We start from the raw sequence: 21,153 nt of genomic DNA, 5'->3' as shown, positions 1-21,153 counted from the left end.
CTTACCTACAGTTAACAGGAAATAACAGGATAATGAGGGGAACAGTTGCTAAAAGGAAGAAGTTCAGAATGTATAGTCCAGGAAAGCAAAGGAGTTCATTGCTTTACAAAGGAAAGCATACAAGCATGAAGTAGTAGATAAAGGGTAGGAATTGGAGTGAGGAAGATCTGGGTTCAAGTCCCACTTCTGCCACTTAATAACTCTTTGACTCTGGCAAGACACCTAACTCCACTGAGCCTCAGTTTCCTAATCTGTAAAATGAGGTGGTTAGACTAGGTGGTCTATAAGGTTCCTTTTAGTTTTAAATCTACCATCTATCTATACACAATCTCTTAATTTAAGAGATTTAGCATGAACCATAAGTATATATTAGTTCAAGAAAGACTTCAATTCATGAAGAATATATCCATGATTGGTAATTAATGGAAGTTAGAAATGCTGAAAGGTTGTCTCTCAGCATTTATAAATTCTTTTCTAATTTTCTTTAATCAGTCTTTGGCTTTAGAAGGTGACCTTATAGAAGCAACTATGCTCTCCCACTACACATCCCTCGGTGCAATTATCATGGATATTTCTTAGGTCCTATTATTTTCCAAGAAGTCTTCCTTCACTTTGGTTAGTATATGTTCTAAATATCCCAGTCCCCTCTCTCTGATTCACACTGTACCTTAGGAATATTTTCAGAGTTTTTAATGATTTCCATGAAGCAGTTGTAGATTAATTCCCAGCACTCACTGAAAGGTGGATCAAAGATAATCGTTGGTTCTTCCACTTGAAGTTTTATGAGGATTACCTGAGGGGTGAAGAACTCCATCTCTTGATAAGGGTGATCAAAATCATTCCCATCCTCAAAGGAGAAAAAAAAAGAATAATAAATAGAAAGAGAAATCTTGGGAACTAAGTCTAAGAGAATAGTAGCTACTCGCTTATGTTTCTTGGAGTTGGTGTGAGAACCCAATAAGGAAGTAATGACCTCAGTTTAGGCAGGAAATTCAAATTGGCATGGCAAGTTATAAGGAATACTTGTGGTCAGTCTCGAGATATTGTATAGTAAAAACTTTGATTTTTTTGGAGTAAAGGAGAAAAGGGTGTTGTCAATTATTCCTACATTCCACTTAATAAAAGTTATACTTATCAGTGAACTACTATATATATTAAAATATTCCTATCATGTGGCACTTGGAAAATCCTTATAAAGTAGTCAGATTTAGAGAAACCTTGATATCTACCTCTCTGCATATCTTATATTAACAAGTGCTTTCCAGTTGCTTCCATTCTTTTCAGAACCACCTACAGCCATGTCTAATAATCCAATCCAAGTACATTTGATTCAGAAAAATAAATCTTGAGAGGCTATTTTAAGGGCATTTTAAAATGAATTAGTGGACTGCAGTTGGGGTTTCAGTAGCCTTGGATTACTTAAGAAGGGATCAGAAATGCTGTTTTCAGGGGGCAGCTAGGTGGCGAAGTGGATAAAGCACCGGCCCTGGATTCAGGAGGACCTGAGTTCAAATTTGACCTCAGACACTTAAAACTTACTAGCTGGGTGATCCTGGGCAAGTCACTTAACCCCCATTGCCCCACACAAAAAAAAAAAGTCTAAAAAAAAAAAAGAAATGCTGTTTTCTACAGCCTTCTCTAAAGTATCAATTAACCACTTGTTAAAATATTTGGGTGTCAAAGTTACAGATGTAGAGTTGGAATGGACCGCAGAACCATCTGTGCCAATCCCTTCATTTTATAGATGAGAATACTGAACATCAAAGAAACTTGCCCCAGGTCACACCAGTATTAGGGATAGGATTTGAACCTGGGTATCCAAGCCTAGAACCAGTACTCCTCCCCACTGTACCACACTGACTCAACTTTTATTTTTAGAGAGCTCTGACCTTAGAGTCAGAACACTTGTTTAGTGAGTTTTGCCATCTAAGTTCACCTTAGACAAGCCATTCAACTCCCCTGGGCCTCAGTTTCCTAATCTGTAACATTACAGGTTTGGCTGGCATTGTCTCCAAGTTGCTTTCCAGATTTAAAACATTCTGATTCTGTGATAGAAAAATTGAGTGCATGTTCACAAGTGTCACCAGAGATTGTTTTCTGGGTCTCTAAAGAGTCCAAATCTGATGTTGTTGTTACAGAATCAGAGAATCAAGGATTATTCGAGCTGGATGGCACCTTAAAATGTCTGTCCCCTACTCTAGTCCCTTTATTTACAGAAGAAGAAACTGAGGTTCTAAGAAGGGAATAATTTGGCCAAGTTCAGTGTCAGAGGTAAGACTAAAGCCCAAATCTCCTGCCTCTTTCCAGGATGCTGTATATCTTCTCTTCACACTTTGTAAAGCAGGTTTCAGAAGCTTGTTGAGTTCAAAAGGATTCTATTCTGGGTTTGGCTTCAAAGCCCTTTTTAGAGTGAATTCCATGGGATTCATCTCTACCCTCAGGTAAGGTGCGCTGGTAAATATTTAATAACCAGTGTTCAGGGAGACACGCTTTTCAGTTTAATCTGCATTATTAACATTTCCTCCACCACTTTTGTAAATCTAAACAATCAACAAAACAATAAGTCAAGCCCTGATGTTAGTGTTTGCAGAGTTCTGAGGTGTAAATGCTCACACTGAAAATTTAACAATTGGCTCTTGAGTATCCAGTTTGAGCTGACTCCAGCACACCGCAGTTCCCAGGTCAAGATGTCCCTTTTATATAGTACTTTAAGATTTGCAAAGCATTTTACAAATATGATTCATTTGATCTTCACAACCACCCTGACAGGTATGTTCATTTTGGAGTTGAAGAAACTGAGGATGATTGGTTTGAAGGCTGATTGATTGAGGGAAGCTGAAACTGAGCAGGTAAATGACTTGCTCCTAGTCACAAGGCTAATAAGCAGCTATGGCAAGATTCGAACTCAGGTCTTTCTGCCTTCAAGCCCAGTACTAAATCCACTGCATTACATAGATGCTTCAAGGTTTGATTTAAAACTCCAATATGCCCCACGCATCCACTTATGATCAGAATTGATGAGATCACTATTTTGTAGAGGCTTATTTTGCTTTATACAATACTTCATGAAAGGTCGTATGTATAAACTGGATTATTGTAAACGAAATTGTTATTTTAAACATAGGAGGAATGCTTTCTATTTTAAAATTTCCCATTGTGAAATGTTTGAAAAAGTGAATAATTAGTTTTTAAATTTGCTTTTTGTTTAGACCTAGGTCTTCATGAAATAGCTACACACAAGAGAAAACACTTTTAAACAAGTTGAGGTGTGTGAATATAAGAGAATATTTTTGTGCAATAAAAAATTATAAAGAGACAGCATAGCTCAGTGGTCAGAGAGCTAGCCTGGGATTCAACAAACAAGACCTGAGCTCATGTTCTGCCTCTGAAACAAACTGGTTGTGTGGCCATAAGCAAATCATTTGACTGCTCAATGCCCTGGACATCTCTTTAAAAGCATGCGTTGTAAAGGAGCTGCTGATGTGCGTTAGTGGAACGAGTTTCCAAAAGTCCTAACACACTAATTAAATCACAGATCCAGACTTCTTCACCAACATGTAAATATACATACATGCATATATAGGTATAGATATATGCATTTGTATGCATATATGTTATGTGTATATATGTATATTGGTGTGTATAAGTATGTCTATATGTATATAGATATACACACACTGTTATACATATATACATGTTGAATATGAGAAATTCAGAGACACATAAGAAGACTTATAGGAACTAAGGCAGGGTAAAGAAAGCAGAACCAAAAAAAAAAGTTCCATGATGACTACAATAACAAAAATGAAAATTTTTTACTAAAAGGCAGATTCATTTCAATGAGTGATCTTGGATCCAAAGAACAGAGGATGGAATATATATTCCTCCTCTGGAAGGGAGGAAGGGAGAGGGAAATTACAAGTGCAAAATGCTACACAGCCTGCCAGGTATGGTTGCTTTTTCAGCCAGTTTTGCTTAATTGTTTCTTTAAATCTTTATTACAAGGAGGATTATGGGTGTGTGACAAAAATACCCAGCCCAAAACCAGAGGCACTAATGAATTTTAAAAATACAAAAATTATACATCCATCATTAAATTATGTTATCACTACTTTTATCATATCCAAAAGATTAGTTCACTATTTACTTGTACCTTGTGGATCATAAAAAATTCGACCAGGTCCTTCAGCGAATTAATCACTAACTCCCGGAGCTGCAGGGACATGAAGGAAGCCACTGAAGCAAAATACTCCTCAATGATTCGAGAAGAATCAAAGTCACTCTTGGGAGCAAAACGAAGCCAGTGATCCTTCTGCAAGATAAAATGCTGGGCACAGGTGGGAATCCACCTGCAAGGACAAAAGGCAAGCTGGGGTCAGATAGGCATTTGATCTGTGAGGACTTTCCTCACTCTCTGGTGACCTTTCTGCCAAGGAAGATGATGGAGGTGATCCTAGGGAGTGGATTAGAGCAGATGGACCCCCATCCCACTGAAATAGCTTTCATCAATTGGTTACCTCAAAGTTTCTTCAATACATGGCTTAATTGCCATCTCCTAAAAGGAGACCTTTCCTCATCCCCTCAATTGTTAATATTCTTTCCTCCTTGAAATTAGCAGTTTAATTATTATTACAATTGTTAATGGTAGGTACTGTGGAGAATACAACAGATGCAGAAGATGTGAACACATCTCGAGGACCCCCAGGAACTTGTAACCTTGTTGGAAAGAGGTATATGGCTTTATTGTATCCATGTTGCTCCACCAATAGAATGTAAAGTTCTTTAAAGCACGAGGCTCTTATTATGTTCTCATCTTTGTAATCCCTAGTGCTTGCATGTACCTGTGGATAGGCACTGGACTCAAATTTCACTGGCATAGGGAACTCCCAGGTGAGACTACTCCATCTACCAATGCAGGTACCCTCTCTTACCATCTTAGAGAGTTGCCTAGACCAAAGGTATCAAATATGCTGCTTGCTGCTTGCAGCTGCATTTGCAATGCTCCCAAGTGCAAAGGAACCAGCTTAAAGTACAATTGGGAAATATTTAATAAAATAAATTTTAAAATACAATAGAACATAGATAATGTTAATATGTGGTTTTCTAAGTCAATATGTAGCCTGTAGGGATCTGCTTTACAGTCAGCTTTCTATCCACTTCATCATGCTGCTTCTCTCCTGTACATACTGGACACATGAGAAATGTTTTTGAAAGGAACCTTCTGACCAACTTTATCCATTCCCCTTTTCCCAAGAAACTAAATGAGATAAGCATTGAGAAGATACTTTTCCTATGTGATCAGGAATATTTGGTAAAGTACACTGAATAAGAAATGTAAATTTCTTTTTTTCCTAACCACCCCACCTTGCTTTTACTCTTCGATCCAGTGGCATTGACCCCCTGGCTGTTCATCAAACAAGAAGCTTTGTCTCTCAGCTCAGGATATTCTGTCTGGCTGCCTCCCATGTCTAGAATGTTCTCCCTCCTCATCTCTATCTCCTTACTTCCCTGGCCTCCCTCAAGTCCCACATAAAATCCTACCTTCCACAGGAGGGCTTTCTCAATTTTCTCAATTTCTCTCTCTCTCTCTTTTTTTGTGGGGCAATGAGGGTTAAGTGACTTGCCCAGGGTCACACAGCTAGTAAGTATTAAGTGTCTGAGGCCAGATTTGAACTCAGGTCCTCCTGAATCCAGGGCCAGTGCTTTATCCACTGCGCCACCTAGCTGCCCTCAATTTCTCTTAATTCTAGTGTCTTCCCTTCTATCCTGTATTCTGTATATAACTTGTTTGTACATACTTATTCCCATGTTGTCTCTTCCTTTACTCTGTGAACTTCTCAAGAGCAGGGATTGTCTTATACCTCTCTTGGTATCCCGAGGGCTTAGCATAGTGCTTGGGATTTAGTAAATGCTTAATAAATGTTTATTGACTGACTGAAAAAAAGGAAAATGAAGTAGGGCTCCCTGCTCAGAAAGGAGAAAAAGAGAATTAAAGGTGAAGCATTGCCCTCCTTTACTTCAAACTCACCCCCACCCAAGACATGCTCCCCAGTGCTAATTTTCCAGGGAAATCACTGACTACATTCTTCATGCCATTCAGTCTCTGAAGCAGATGATATTTTCCTTGGTTCTGGATACAGCTACAAATGTACTCTTTGTCTTAGACAATGGAAGCCTTAGGACTCTGAGATTAATCATCTGGGTAGACAAACTGTAAGAATGTTAAATCATTTGCATCCTTTGCTAAGAAAGACTCAAAAATTTGAAAGCTGGTGATGGGAAGGGAGTACTATAATACGGAACAATTCATGGGAGAGGATCCAGGAGAAAGAACCATTATGAAAGCAAAGGGATAATTGGAAGGGAAAACACAAGGAGGAGGGAACAGTGAGAAGTCCAAGGTTGAAGATGATGAATATGAGGGCCAATCAATGTAAGTGCAAAGAGAGGCTAGGATTCAGTGTTCAGCACTGAGAAGTAGTGTAAATCTCAGCTGGTTTTCAGTTTTAATTCCACTTGTTTCTATCTCATTAAGACCACCATTTGGACATAATACTGACTTGTCAAGAAGAATTTGACGAGCTTCAATGCAGTGCTCTTGAATGACACTGAAAAATTCACTGGGTAATAGTGGCAACGGACCCTCAAGTAATTCTGCTGTTCGAACAAACCTGATGCTACAAAATCTACAAGAGAGAGGAGAAACCAGTGTAAATTAAATTATATTTTATAATCAAATTCATAGATGACAAGTAAAATGAGTTTTTCCCAGTTTTTCATTAAATGGGACTTAATGACATGATTATTTAGGAAGAACTTTAAAATTAATGATATAATATATATAATATAAATAATATATAAAATATATTACTTAATTTTAAAATATTTTGTTTCAATCAGCAAAAATCTTTCTCACTTTCTTGCCCCAACCTCTCCTCCCAGATGAGAACAGAAATCAAAACATCACAAAATGTATAGAGAATCAAAAAATAAAATTTCCACATTGGCCAAGTCCAAAAAAACCGATCTCATTCTGCACTCTTAATCCTTCATATCTCTATCAAAAGGAAGGGAGCATACTTAGTCATTTGTTCTCTGGAATTGTGATTAGTCACTGAGCTGACCCAAGTTCCTAATTCTTTTAAAGTTGTTTGTCTTTACCATACTGTTGTCACTGTATAAATGTTCTCTTGGTTCTTCTCACTTCACTCTGCATAACATGGTACAAAAATTTTTCTAGGTTTCCCTGAAACCATCCCCTTCATCCTTTCTTACAATACAATAACAACCACGATATTTATATACCACAACTGGGTCATCCATTCCCCAGATTTATGGATGCCCTTTCAGATTTCCATTTTTCCCACCTCAAAAAGATGTATAAATATTTTTGTACATTTTTGGAAATTGTTTTGCTTAGGACTAATCGATACCTTAATCTAGCATCCTTGTAATTTCTCCTCCCCCTTTCCCCCCAAGTGAAATGTATTTCTGTATGTGTATATGTTTGTATTCCTCCTTTTGACCAGTTTAGATGACAGTGAAGTTTAAGTGTAAGCTACTCCCCCATCCTCTCTTACTTGTTTCTATTGATGTCTATTTGTATACCCTGATTATATGTGAAATAAAGGAAGTTAACTTTCCTTTTCCCTTCTCCTCTCCCCTAAATCTTGTGTGATCTTGACCACAGCTTCCCAATTCAACTTTTGCTTGTTTGAAGTATTTTAATTTGACCTTGAAACTCTGGATTTTGGCTAAGATATTCCTGGAAATTATCATTTGGGGGGTTTCTTTCAGGAAGTTACTGGTGGATTCTTTCTGTTTCTGCTTTGCCCTCTCATTCCAAAGAAATCTGAGCAGTTTTCTTTTAAAGTTTCTTGAAATAGGATGTCTGAGTTCTTTTTGTAGTTGTTGTTTATGACATTCAGATAGCTCAATGATTCCAATGTTTCTTAATTTTTTTTTCTCCTTAATCTGTTTTCCAGGTAAGTTATTTTTGCTGTGAAATTTTCATCTCGTTTTTTCAGGCTTTTGACTTTGTTGTATCATTTACTTTTGGACTCTGTTTGGTCCATTCTAATTTTCAAGGAGTGTGTTGCTTGGACAAGGCTCTGCATCTTTTGTGCCAAGCTGTTAATTCCCTTTCCAAGTCTTTCTTCCATAGCTCCCATTTCTTTTCCATTCCCCCCCCCCTTCAAATGTTCTCCTTTGATTTGTAAAAAAACATTTAAAACCCTTTTAAAATTCTTGCTTCGTTTCTTTTAGGAATTATAGTTTACTTTTTGCTCAGGCTGTATTTTTCTCTGGGACTTTGCTTATAGGTGTTTTGGAGTCATTCTCTTCTGGGTTTGTGTATTGAGCTTCCCTGCCACCATACTAGCTCTTTATGGAGGGATTCTTTTTTTGTTTGTTTGTTTGAGCATTAATTCAATCTACTTCCTGACTTCAGCCTTGATGTTAGGACTTAGCTCTGCCACAACTATGGAAAGGCTTGGGCTGCTCCTATTGCTATTTTCTCAGGGTGTTTATTGGTTGCTGTGTTATTCCAGGATCTCAGGGACAGTTGGGAACCTGCAAGCTTTCAGTGCTCACAAAGAGGCATGATTCAGGACAAAGTCTGATTGCTGGACCCCTGGCCTGAACTCTTCAAGTTCCCGACCTGGGTTTGGGTCTGATCAGAATCTGGACTCAGCCCCTATAAGCAAGCTGGAAAGCTCTGTTGGTTCAGTGTGACAGAATTGTAGGTTTCCCTAAAGTCTAGGATTCTTGACTTGATTATTACTCTATTTTTTTTTTTTGGTGAGGCAATTGGGGTTAAGTGACTTGCCCAGGGTCACACAGCTAGTAAATGTTAAGTGTCTGAGGCCGGATTTGAACTCAGGTACTCCTAAATCCAGGGCCAGTGCTTTATCCACTGCACCACCTAGGTGCCCCCTTGATTATTACTCTAGAGGCTGGGTTAGACACTATAAGGAAGAACCCAGTCTGCCCCTGGGGTCTGTACTACTTACTTCTGAATTTCCTCTATTCTAGATACATGGACTAGGGATGCCCTATCTGGGATGTTACCCCACTAGACAAGCCTCTGTCTCAGTTTACTCTGGATCTGTGAACCAGAAGTGTGTAATAGATGACAAAGCTGCCAGTTGGTTTCTGCCCCCACTGCAGTGCTCCAATATGGGCCAGGTGATACCTGGTATGCATCTGGGTTCTCTTTTTGGCATGGTGTGAACCTTCTCCCTAGGTGCTGGTGTGCTCTACTTAGGACAGCCCATTCTGCAGTGTCAGAAAACCTTTCACTCTATCAGCCTGTGCCAAGCTGGGCTGGACAAATGACTCATTGTGACTTTTTTTCCCCTGGATTTTCCATCACAATTCCATCTGGCACATTTTCTAGATTTGGAGAAATATTTGTGGAGGAGATTTTGGTTCTACTGTTACTACTCCACCATCTTGACTCTGCCTTCTTCATATATTTTATAGTCCATCCACTCAAGTTTCTGTTTTGATACCATATTATGGCATGGAAATGATCCTAGGGTCACAGAGGCCAAGAAAGGCTTTGAACTCAGGCCAGCTAGTAATAGTTCAAAGGTCCTTTTGTCCAAAGGATTAGTCTTTCCTAAAGTTTCAGAGAGTACTTATCATTCTGACAGTTGTTTATATTACCTTGTATTCTGTGGCATATACTTACATTTCTAGTGTTTTTTTCTCTTCTAATAGAGGTGTAAGCACCTTGGGGGCAGGGACTGATTAATTTTTTGTCTTTATATTCTCAATGGTTAGTACAGATTGAAGCTCTTCAGCTTGATCTTACCCCTCTTGTCATCTCAACATATTAATGTCCATTATGCCTTATCTCCCAACATATCACGATGCACTCATTCTTCTCTCTGGTACCAGAGGAAGGGCTATTGTTTCTTCTCTCTAAAGTTAATCCTGATACCAGCTCTCCACGTCTTATGCCTTCCTGGCTTCTGAGGAATCTTTCTCAAACACACGTACCATAGGCAGCTAAGTGGATAGAATGCTGGGCCTGGAGTCAAGGAGACCCAAGTTCAAATCTGACCTTAGATACTTAACTAGCTATATGACACCGAACAAGTCATTTAACATCTATTTGCCTCAGTTTCCTCATCCTCAGTTTCCACTGTGCTTAGTACAGTGCTTGGCCCATAGTAAACACTCTATAAATATTGGCTATCATTATTACATTCCCTCTCTTTTCAATCTCCATCCTTCCATTGGAATTTTCTTCTTTGCCTTCAAACATGTGCAGGTCTGGGGAAGCTAGGTGGTGCAGTGGATAGAGGACCAGCCCTGGAGTCAGGAGGACCTGAGTTCAAATCTGGCCTCAGACCCTTGACACTTACTAGCTTTGTGACCCTGGGCAAGTCACTTAACCCCAATTGCCTCACCAACAAAACAAAACAAAACAAAAAACATGTGCAGGTCTTCTACTATCAACCTTTGATGACCCTATAGTTCCTCAAGCGATGATCCCAAATTTTCTCCCTTTTTGAGCCTCAGGTTCCTCATCTATAAAATGGGGGGATAACAAGACGTCTTAATCCTTTAGAAGGTGTTAATAAAACCATCCCATACAAACAGTTATAGATAGAAAAAACCACTTGGAAGCCAGGAAGATCTGGGCTCAAGACCTGTCTGTCCCTCCCTACATGTTGGCTATGTGATCCTTGTAAATCTCTTAATCCCTTAGTGCCCTGGGAAGATCTCAAAGACTATAAACTATAGAGCAATGATAAAGAGAGTTCTCCAAACCAATCTCATATCAGTTATGATGATGATGTCAAATATTGTTTATGCTTGCTGCTTCCACTTCACTCCCTGCCCATTCATTCCTAAACTCCTTGTAATTTGGCCCCCATCACTACCACTCCCTGTGTTTAGCACATGGTAGACATTAATAAATGGGTATCTTACTCTGAAAACCACAACTCCCTTAAGATCAGCATCATAGGATTCACTATAAACAGGTGTTCTTCATTCCACATCTTTGCAGCCATGTATTCTTTGTTCCATGGCACTGGTGCTCGAATTATTCTTTGAGGAAACGCACGGGGGATGCTGGTAATAAAGAGTCTCTCTTTCTCCAGGGGATCCATCAGGATATAATCAACTATAACCAAAAGAATAAATAAACACCCTTTCAGAAATGCCCAGGTCCTCCACATCACCACTTTGCCCACTTTGCTGGTAAAGCATTTCTTCCTTTTCCTCTTCCATAAGTGGTTTATCAAGTTAAATCTCCTGCCATTGACTAAGCTAAAACATTTATCCTGGGTATGTGACTTTTTTTCTTTCCAGAGGGAGTTCAGAAGAAGCAGGATTAGATCTTTAGGGCCTAGAGTAGACTGAATCTAAGACTAAACCATATTATAGAACCTAGACCACAGGATCCTAAATATAGGGAGATGAAATATATTGGGGATGAAAAATACCTACTGATTAGTTAGTAGAATCCTTTGAACCAATTAGATGAACATTTCATAAAAGGAGTGAAATTTTGCATTGAATAAGCTAGATGGCTACAATTTTGCCTACATCGATGGATGGGGGAGTTTACATGAAATAATATGGTAAAATGGAAAGATGCTAACTAGAGTTAGAGTTCTAAATCCGGGTTCCATGAACTTTTACATATATATATATATATATATATATACACACACACACACACACACATATATATATATACATACACACACATACATATATACATGCACACATATATACATACATATACACACATATATATTTATTGATATAAAAATAATAAATATTTTTATTTAAAGTTTTGAGTTCCAAATTCTATTCCTCCTTTCCTCCCTCCCCTCTTCCCTTGAAAGGTTGTTGTGAGGATCAAATGAGATAATAGTTGTAAAGTGCTTAGCACAGTGCCTGACACATTGTAAGCACTTAATAAATGCTTATTTCCTTCCTATTGAATACACTAACCCATGACCTTATTTGTCCTATGATTTACCAATATCCTTCATGAGACTGTGGTAGTAGTCCTGGTCATTCTCCTCCACAAGACTTCTTAATAAGGACTCCAGGTTGGGATTCTTTATCAAGTGCAATGGAATAAGTTTTAGAATTCGTTCAAGTATATCCTCATCCTGCTGGGCAATCATGTCTTTGCGAATTCCATGAGTCACATAATAATAATATCTCTATCAAAAACAAAACAAAAAAACCAAACAGCAACAACAAAAACAGCTTTAAAAAGGAAATGAGTGATTGGATGGATTGAAACTACTCTGTATAACTTAACTGAAACCACTGATAATCTTGCTAAGGACATTGGTCCTTAAAACTTGGGACTCCATTTCTTTTAACTTCATTTCCCCTTTAAGACTCTCCTTTCCTGGGGTCACACAACTAGTAAGTAAATGAGGCCATAGTTGAAACCAGGAAGATGAGTTTTCCTGACTCTGCCCACAGTGGTACCACCTAACTGTCCCAGTTAAGTGACAAGGGAGCAGTTATTTCTTATTTTTTTGATAAAGAAGTTGACCAGCCATTCCCTTTGTCTGCAAAGTACCAACCAAGAGCAAAGGGTCTTAAATAAAAGCAAAGGAGCTTTTGGTTGGACACAGGGAAGTACTTCTTGGACAATGGGGGATAATAATCAATGAAGGGAACAAAATGGAGCCCACCTCCAAGTCTAACTCTGAGGGTTCAGATTCTTTTTTTGCCATTTCCTTTTCTTCTCGGATCATCACATCAATCTGTTCTTCTGGACTCATGGGCCGGCTCCCAGGTAAATCAGAAATATCCATTCCTGAGACCATTGGACTTGAGCAAATGGAAGTCAAAGTCTTAATGGGTGGTATGCCTCTGAAATAAACACATCCTCTCTTAGTGATCCGTCTTTACACCAAGATATTATGTTATCACATCCTACCTTCTATAGACTGACAAGGGTAATTCTGAAAAAAATGGTTATGCAGGTGGCCTCTGCTCTATACCTTCTAACAGAATATTTCTGTGCACGTTTATATTCCTGTATGGCAGGTCAAAAATGAATTCTTATTATTGAATGTCTACTAGGTATCCATGTCAATGATTAGTTAGCTCAGTTGCATAGGTTATGTACCAATAAGATTAAGGTCACAAGGCTAAGACAGCTCATTTCCCTGTACCCCTTGTCAATAGATAGCAACTACTAACTCCAGCCATCTATCTCCCAAATGAATGGCAATTAATGTAGTTGATCATAAGGAGAACTGTGTGAGAAAGTGTGGACGAATCAGTGCAAATAAATCTCTACTACTAGAAAACCACTGTCATCTTCCTACATGCAGCACACAGGCGGCTACATCAGGCCAGGTGTGGGTGAGTGTAGTGATGTTGAGACCATGAGAAAGTCATTCATTACAGCTAATGGAGATCCTTTCCACTATAGTCCAAGAAACTCATTTTCTCCACCCCTTAGGTAATAATAGAGAATAGTAATTACCTGGCTGGAAAGGGTACCTCATTCTCTTTCTCTGAGGGTTCTGATGCCTTACTAGAAAAATAGAAAAAAGAAATAAACTTTTTCGAGTGGAAAAGTGTAAGGGGCACTAACTCTCTGATTTCTGGATGGCCTACTGTCTGAAACCCAGGGGACCTGGTCAGGGTTAACCTTATGCACAGGAGGAATAAGCATTCACCCAAAATGATTTGAGGCATTGTCCCTTCTGCCTGACTTTTCTCCCCAAATTTTCTCCTCCTCCTGTCACTGAGGACTGAAATCCCACTACCAGGGGATTTCCTCTGATGTTATTCTCTGAATAAAATCTTGCAAATAATGTAGAAAAGGTATATTGTTAGAATTTATATGCCTTAATGTGCACAATAATCAGCTTGCATTCCCAATGTCAGAATAATGACACATGACAACTGGAAAGGACATGAAACATTAGGTAATTTGAGACTAGTAGAGTTGCTTTACACTTCAATACTTTGAAATAGCAGTCATGGAGTCCCTATATTCTCTCAGTGGATGTGAGGTCCCTCATCATTTTCCTAGTTATACTGCCTTAATTTCTAACAGTAAATAATCATAGATATAACCCACATAAATAAAAGTCTTTAGGAGAGGGTCCCCAAAATTTTTTGAGAGTATCAAGGAGTCTTGAGACCAAAAAGTTTGAGAACCACTGCTTTGAACCACTGGTGGGAATACATCACATCAAAGAACAGTTTGTATTTATTTAACTTTCTAACATTTTCAAAGTATTGAATTCACAACCCTATGAAGTATATAATGTGAGTAATATTTATCGTGTTATAGACTGAAGAAACTGGGGTTCAGGAGAGTATTCACAGCTCTAGTTTAGGAAGGTATCAGAGCCAGGATTCAATTCAGGCTCTTCTGACCCTATCACTCTATCCTGTATCACTGGCAGGGAGGTGGTATGGCTTAGTGGACAGTTATCTTTCTGAGTTTGAAAGACCTGAGACCAAGTCCCATCTCTCTTATATACTGGTCGTGAGATCCTGGGAAAAATCACTTGGCCTCTTGATAACCTGGGAAAATCTCTAAAACTATAATTTGAAGAAAGGATGACAATATGCATAGTAGAGTGAGTTTCCTCATTGAGAGTCGTCTGTATCTACATCTAAAACCATATCATCTCTATCTATAATGATGCTGGTGAAAGAGAAATAGACTTCCTCAAAGGTGAAGCAAGAAGGTAAACTTCACCTGTTTTACAATTGATCCTGAGATCAGTCCTGTCCAATCTCGGAATACCCAGGGTGGCAGATTACCTGAAATTATCAAATTTGCTTTTGGATGAAAACTTGAGTCTCTTGGCATTGGGGCCATCTCTTGAAGCTGAAAGTGTAAAATAACAAAGGCAATGAAGTGATTTAGGGCCATATCACTTCCTCCTTCTTTTCTAAATTTTCAGACCCACAAAAAATGCTATGTCCAGGAATTAGTAAGTTCAGTAAGACAGGAATGAACCGGGACAGCTAGGTGGCACAGTGGATAAAGCACTGGCCCTGGATTCAGGAGGACCTGAGTTCAAATCCGACCTCAGACACTTGACACTTACTAGCTGTGTGACCCTGAGCAAGTCACTTAACCCTCATTGCCCCGCAAAAAAGAAAGAAAGAAAGAAAGAAAGAAAGAAAGGAAGAAAGACAAGAAGAAAGAAAGAAGAAAGAAAGAAAGAAAGAAGGAAAAAAGAAAGAAAGAAAGGAAGGAAAGAAAGAAAGAGGAAAAAAAGACAGAATGAACACAGAGAGCTGTCCTGGGAGTCAGGAAGAATGTATCAAGATGAGATACATTCCTGGCTGGGTGCCTTGGTAAGTCAATTAGCTTCTCAATGCTCAAGGCAAATCTATTTTTGATGTCATGTGCTTTGTAAAAAAAAATATTTTCTTTTCACCCTCAATTAAATGTAGAAACAATTTTTAACATTCATTTTTTTAAAGTTTTGAGTTCCAAATTCTATCCTTCCCTCACTCGCCTCCCCCATCCCTGAGACTGTAAGCAATCTGATATAGGTTATACATGTGAAATCAGGTAAAACATTTCCATATTAGTCATTTTGTGGAAGAAAACTAGAACAACAACAACAACAAAAAGAAACAATATGATTTGATCTGTATTCAGATGCCATGAGTTCTTTCTCTGGAGGTAGTTAGCATTTTTCATCATGAGTCCTTTGGAATTTTCTTGGATAGAGGCAACTCTTAAGTTGTGGATAAAATAATAGCCTACAAGGATAGAGAAAGTGTCCTCATCTCCAGACTTCCTTTTACCAATGAGATTACAGCTATCATACCTATCCTCTGATACCTACTGAATAAACCTGGATAATCCACTTAACTTAGTGCTGATATGCTCCACTAAAGGGAGTGGGAGCTTCATACAACAAACAATGAAAGCACAAGTCAGGAGAAAAAAAATCCCAAGAAAAAAAGCACAATGTGAGATCATGTCCAGGGTCTGTCTAGGAGGATAGACAGGGTATTTGGGATTAACTAGAAGGATGTGTGCCCTGTGGAAAGAGAGCCAAAACTCAGAGTCAGCAGAAGTGAGTTCTAGTGCAATTCACCCTTTTACTGGCTATACACGTTACCCAACTTCCCTGGAACACAGTTTCCTGTTCTGTAACCCAGGGACAACAATGCCTGCCATGACTACCTCATCAGGCTGTTGATGGAATCAGGTGATATGTATATTATAAATTGGGAAAGCACAAAATGTTCTATAAATAAGATTATAATGAACAAACTAATCACTCAATCCATTCTCTATTTAGCCTATCAAATGGTCTTCTTTAAAGTTCAGGTCCGACTTATCGTCACTAATAGCCCTCCCTGATCCCCCCCCAGCCCAATTCTCTCTCATTCAATAAACTCCAGTGGCTTTGCATTACTGCCTGGATCAGGTTATATAAAATCCTTGGTATGATCTTTTTTTTAGCTTTTCATAACCTGGCCCCCTCCTATCTTCCCAGGTTTCTTACACCTTACTCTTCTCCATTTACTCCACTGGCCTCCATGCTGTTTCTCAAAAAGATACTTCAGTGCAATCTCTAGTGCCTGGAATTCTCTCCCTCCTTATGCCCACCTCTTGGCTTCCCTGTCTTCCTTCAAGTCTCAGTTAAAGTCTCACTTCCTGTAAAGGGCCTTTCCCAGTCCTCCTTAACCTTAGTGCCTTCCCTTTGAGAGTACCCCCAGTTTATCCTGTATATATCTTGTTTATGCAAAGTTGTTTGCATATTATTTCTCCCATTAAGCTGTAAGCCCTTAGGAAGTATTGGGTTTTTGCCTTTACTTGCATCCCCAATGTTTGCCACAGTGTCCAGCACATAGTAGGCAATTAATAAAAGCTAATATACTGGCTGAAGTAGGTCTGGATTTAGGAGAATTTAGAGCTGTATGTATTGCCCTTTGAAAGGTCCTGAGCTACATTTCTCTAGTGTTCTGTCACACCCATCTATTCTGTTCCGATCTCCAAGTTTGAGCCTGAATCTTAACTTCCACTCCTCCCAAAGCTTACCTTATCCTGAACTTTGACCTGGATATAATTCTAACCCCTTGGTGTCCTTAGGTCCACAGTTAACTTTTTTTGTTTGTTGTTTTTTTTTTTGCAGGGCAATGAGGGTTAAGTGACTTGCCCAGGGTCACACAGCTAATAAGTGTCAAGTATGTGAGGCTGGATTTGAACTCAGGTCCTCCTGAATCCAGGGCCAGTACTCTATCCACTGCACCAGCTAGGTGCCTCCTCACAGTTAAGTTTTGCTGGAGCAGAAGGAAAAGGGAAAACCTATAACCCTCCCCAGAAAGATTAAGGATAATAACTTAATACATTATTTTTTAACTTCTCACTCCCTGGAATGCCAAATCTCAATTCCTTCTCCACTCCAATACATCCTCATCCTCCACCCTGCTGCCAAAATGGTTTTTCTTAAAAGCCTATCTGGGGGGCAGCTAGGTGGAGAATTGGCATCAAGCACCAGCCCTGAATTCAGAAGGACCTGAGTTCAAATCTGGTCTCAGACACTTGACACTAGCTGTGTGACCCTGGGCAAGTCACTTAACCCTCATTGCCCTGAAAAAAAAAAGCCTATCTGAGGGGCCAGCTAGGTGTTCAGTAGATAAAAGCACTAGGCCCCTAATTCAGGAGGATCTGAGTTCAAATCTCGACCTCAGACACTTGATACTTACTCTCTGCTGTGACCCTGGGCAAGTCCACTTAACCCCCATTTGCCACCGTCAACAAAAAGCATATCTGACTATGTCATTCCCTTACTGAATAAGCTCAATTACCCTAATGCCTCTAGGATAATATATAAATTTCTCTGTTTGCTTTAAGAACTACAAATTTTGTACATTTCCTTGTATAAAGGTAAAGTCTACCTCAATCCTAATTAATCCAAGAAGACCCAGGACATCCTTGATTAATTTAGTTAATCAAAACTAAGCTTTTTTTTTTAAAAGTAAGCCCGGTATGAATATTGTTGTATATAAATAAGTCCTTCACTGGATGTGATGGTTGCAGAAGATAAAGGCATGCCTCTGGGTTACATATAAAAATAGCAACCTAGTTTAGAGCTAGTCAGTCAAATGGAGAAGGCTCAACTTTGGTGCTGGAGGATTACAGAGCCCCCAAAAGTGAATGGCTCGCCTTCTTCTTCCTAATATCATGTTACCAGAGAGATTTGAACTAGTAGATGATGCAACCAGTTTGATGAAACTAGTTGTGATTAGAGAGCCATGGTCAAGAGAAAAATTTTTGTTGTTGTTGTTTTTGTTCTTTTAGGTGCAGCAATTGGGGTCTAAGTGACCTTGTCCAGGGTCACAACGCTAGTGTCAAGTGTCTGAGGTCACATTTGAACTCAAGTCCTCCTGAATCAGGGCCAGTGCTCTATCCACTGCGCCACCTAGCTGCCCTGAGAAAATCTCTTAGGAAAAAGATGGAATTGGTCAGGTTATAACTTTGTATTACCTCCAAAGTTTGGAAGACCTGGAGGTCTCCTTGGTAGCAGTATCACTCGAGGGTGGCAGTGTCTGATACAGTATCTGCATCAGGAGCCAAAAGATACAATGGGTACAAGGTAGACACATCAGGGAAATGTAACATCATGAACTTCAAGGGCACTGACCCTGAGAACCCAGAAAAGTATTGTCCCTACATTAGAATGGAAGTACCTTGAGAGCAGAGATTATTTCAGTCCTCTGTACTTGTATCCCAGCACCCTCCATAGTGTCCAGCCCATCATAGGGACTTAATGAGTATGTTAGTTGATGAACCACACTTTGAAAATCCAGCTCCAAGTTCCAGTTCTTCCTTGAGCCTTTTACTACTCTAGAGCTCATGAATACTTTCCCTCACAAATAATCTCATATATATATATATAAAATAATCTCATATATACAGAATACATTTTATATACATGTGATACATTTTACACAAATGTAATACCATAGGTATTATTTTATGTAACATATTATATATAATGTGTGTGTGATATAAACATGTGTTTATGTATATATATACACATTATTGTTTTGAATTGTATCTATTATTACCTTATTATTTTAAATGGACATTTTTTTCCTCTCTAGGAACTTTATAAACTACTTGAGAGAAGGGATTGGCTCTCATATTTCTTTTGTATCTTTCAGCAGGCAAGTATTGAGTACTTATATGCTCAATGAATATTGTTGTTGTCATTTTTCATTCCACCACATATTTGAAGTGTTTGGAATTCTAAAGCAAAATGAGCAACTGCTTGCTTTCCTCACGTCATTTAAAAATCTTATTAGTCTCATTAGTCTCTATAGCCGGCCAATTTTAGCTGATGTGTGTGTATGGATGAGGGTGGTGTTGTTGTAGCTTTTTTAACAACATTTTTTCATTCTAAAAGGTGTACAACTAGCCAACAAAAAGGCCAATGCAAACAAAGTGGAGGATAATGATTATGAAATTAAAGTGATAAATTATGAAATCCATTAGGATCAAATAGCAAACAGATCGGATTTCATGTGTCTAGACAACTGAAAAATGTCTCTGTATATATATATTTTTCATTTTGTAACAACTAAAAATTAAATAAAGCCAACTCTCCATCATCAGGAATCAATGAGGACAGGAAAATCGGGAAATTAGAAATTCATAATCAAAATAAAATATATATATTTAGCCTGAATTTTGAATTTCGTTTCCTTCTACCTAACCTTTCATCAAAATGGCTTTGAAATCCCAATTTGTTTTTCCCCTCCTCTCAATAACCCCTAATCAATAAACTAGCCAAAAAAAAAAAAGTAGTAAGAAAAATAAAGGGTCTAGATAACCCACCAACTGGATAAGTCCTCATATAATTTGAGAATTGGCAATACCGAGAGACTAAATGCCTTTCTTTCCCTACTACACCTCCTTGAGAAGTAATTCCACTAATTAGCAAATGCTAGATCACACACCTAATTATGGGATCCAAGATTTAAAGATAGAAAGAATTTTTAGAGGCCATCAAGCCCAAACCTCTCATTTCACAGAAGAGGAAACTGAGGCTTAGTGATTTGCCCATGGTCACACAGTGTCAGAAGGAGGATTTGAACTCAAGTGTTTCTGACTCTAAGTCCAACACTCTATCCACTATGTTATGCTACCCCTCTAGAAAAAGCATTTGCCTAGGTAGGAGTTTTTTTTTTCTTTCCAGAAATTTATCCTGAAAAAACCCTCACCATAAAACCAATGAATATATTTATAGCAAATAGCTCCAGGTATGGGAAGAAGGTTATGGGGTCATAGAGTTAAACACAGAAGTAAGCTTAGAGATCTAGTCCAACTTCATTTTCAAGTGAAGAAACTGAAGCAAAGAGAGGTTAAGTGGCCTCCCGAGGTCACACAGGTCATAAACAAGATTTAAGTTTATATTTTCTGACTGCAAATCCAGTAATCTTTCCACCATATCCGGGTGTCTCTGAGGAACCCATGGCCAGTTTCATTCCAATCCATAGGACATATTTTGGTTCACCCCAACCCTCGCACTTAAGCTTTCTGGGGAAGAAACTTCAGAGGAAATCTAGATTAGTAGAAGCTAGAAGTGATCTCAACCCTACACTTTCTGAATTCCAACTCTAGGAATTGTTGTTTCTTGGAGGCAGAAGACACATCAAGGGGCACAAGATCACTTACCTGCAGCTAAATCTGTGTAATAGGGAAATGCAAAAACCAAAAGAACCGGGGGGGGGGGGGGGGGGGGGGGGGCGGCTAGGTGGCGCAATAGATAAAGCACCGGCCCTGGATTCAGGAGTACCTGAGTTCAAATCTGGCCTCAGACACTTACTAGCTGTGTGACCCTGGGCAAGTCACTTAACCCCCATTGCCCCGCAAAATAAATAAATAAATAAATAAAAACCAAAAGAACCATGACCCCTTGGGAGGAAAGACCCAAAGTTCAAAATGAAAAAAAAAAAAAAAAGGAAGTGGCCTAGTCAATATATAATTTCAGATTGATTCATAAGAAGGTAGGATAGTTGGTGAGCATTTTCAGGAGTCAGAAATGAGGTTGTGAGACAAGCAAAGTCTCTGGATAAGACCAGTCAAAGAAAACAGGAGAGTTTCAGCTGTTGACAGGAGTGCAGTACTATGCTGTCTCATGCCTTTTCCCCGTG

The 21,153-nt window shown here is 38.9% G+C and overlaps 1 protein-coding gene across 1 annotated transcript in view; it reads right to left on the bottom strand.

The window, feature by feature from the left end:
• DNAH3 (dynein axonemal heavy chain 3) overlaps positions 1-21,153 on the bottom strand; it is a 187,373-nt gene that overhangs the window by 159,853 nt on the left and 6,367 nt on the right. The window contains 8 exon segments of the mRNA XM_043975895.1: positions 668-847; positions 4,154-4,349; positions 6,561-6,686; positions 10,945-11,140; positions 12,008-12,197; positions 12,684-12,864; positions 13,487-13,537; positions 14,785-14,851. Coding sequence (XP_043831830.1) covers positions 668-847; positions 4,154-4,349; positions 6,561-6,686; positions 10,945-11,140; positions 12,008-12,197; positions 12,684-12,864; positions 13,487-13,537; positions 14,785-14,851 — 1,187 coding nt within the window.

This window comes from Dromiciops gliroides, chromosome 1 (assembly GCF_019393635.1).
Source record: "Dromiciops gliroides isolate mDroGli1 chromosome 1, mDroGli1.pri, whole genome shotgun sequence".
Classification (NCBI taxonomy): domain Eukaryota; kingdom Metazoa; phylum Chordata; class Mammalia; order Microbiotheria; family Microbiotheriidae; genus Dromiciops; species Dromiciops gliroides.
This window is presented reverse-complemented; position numbering and strand designations above follow the sequence as displayed.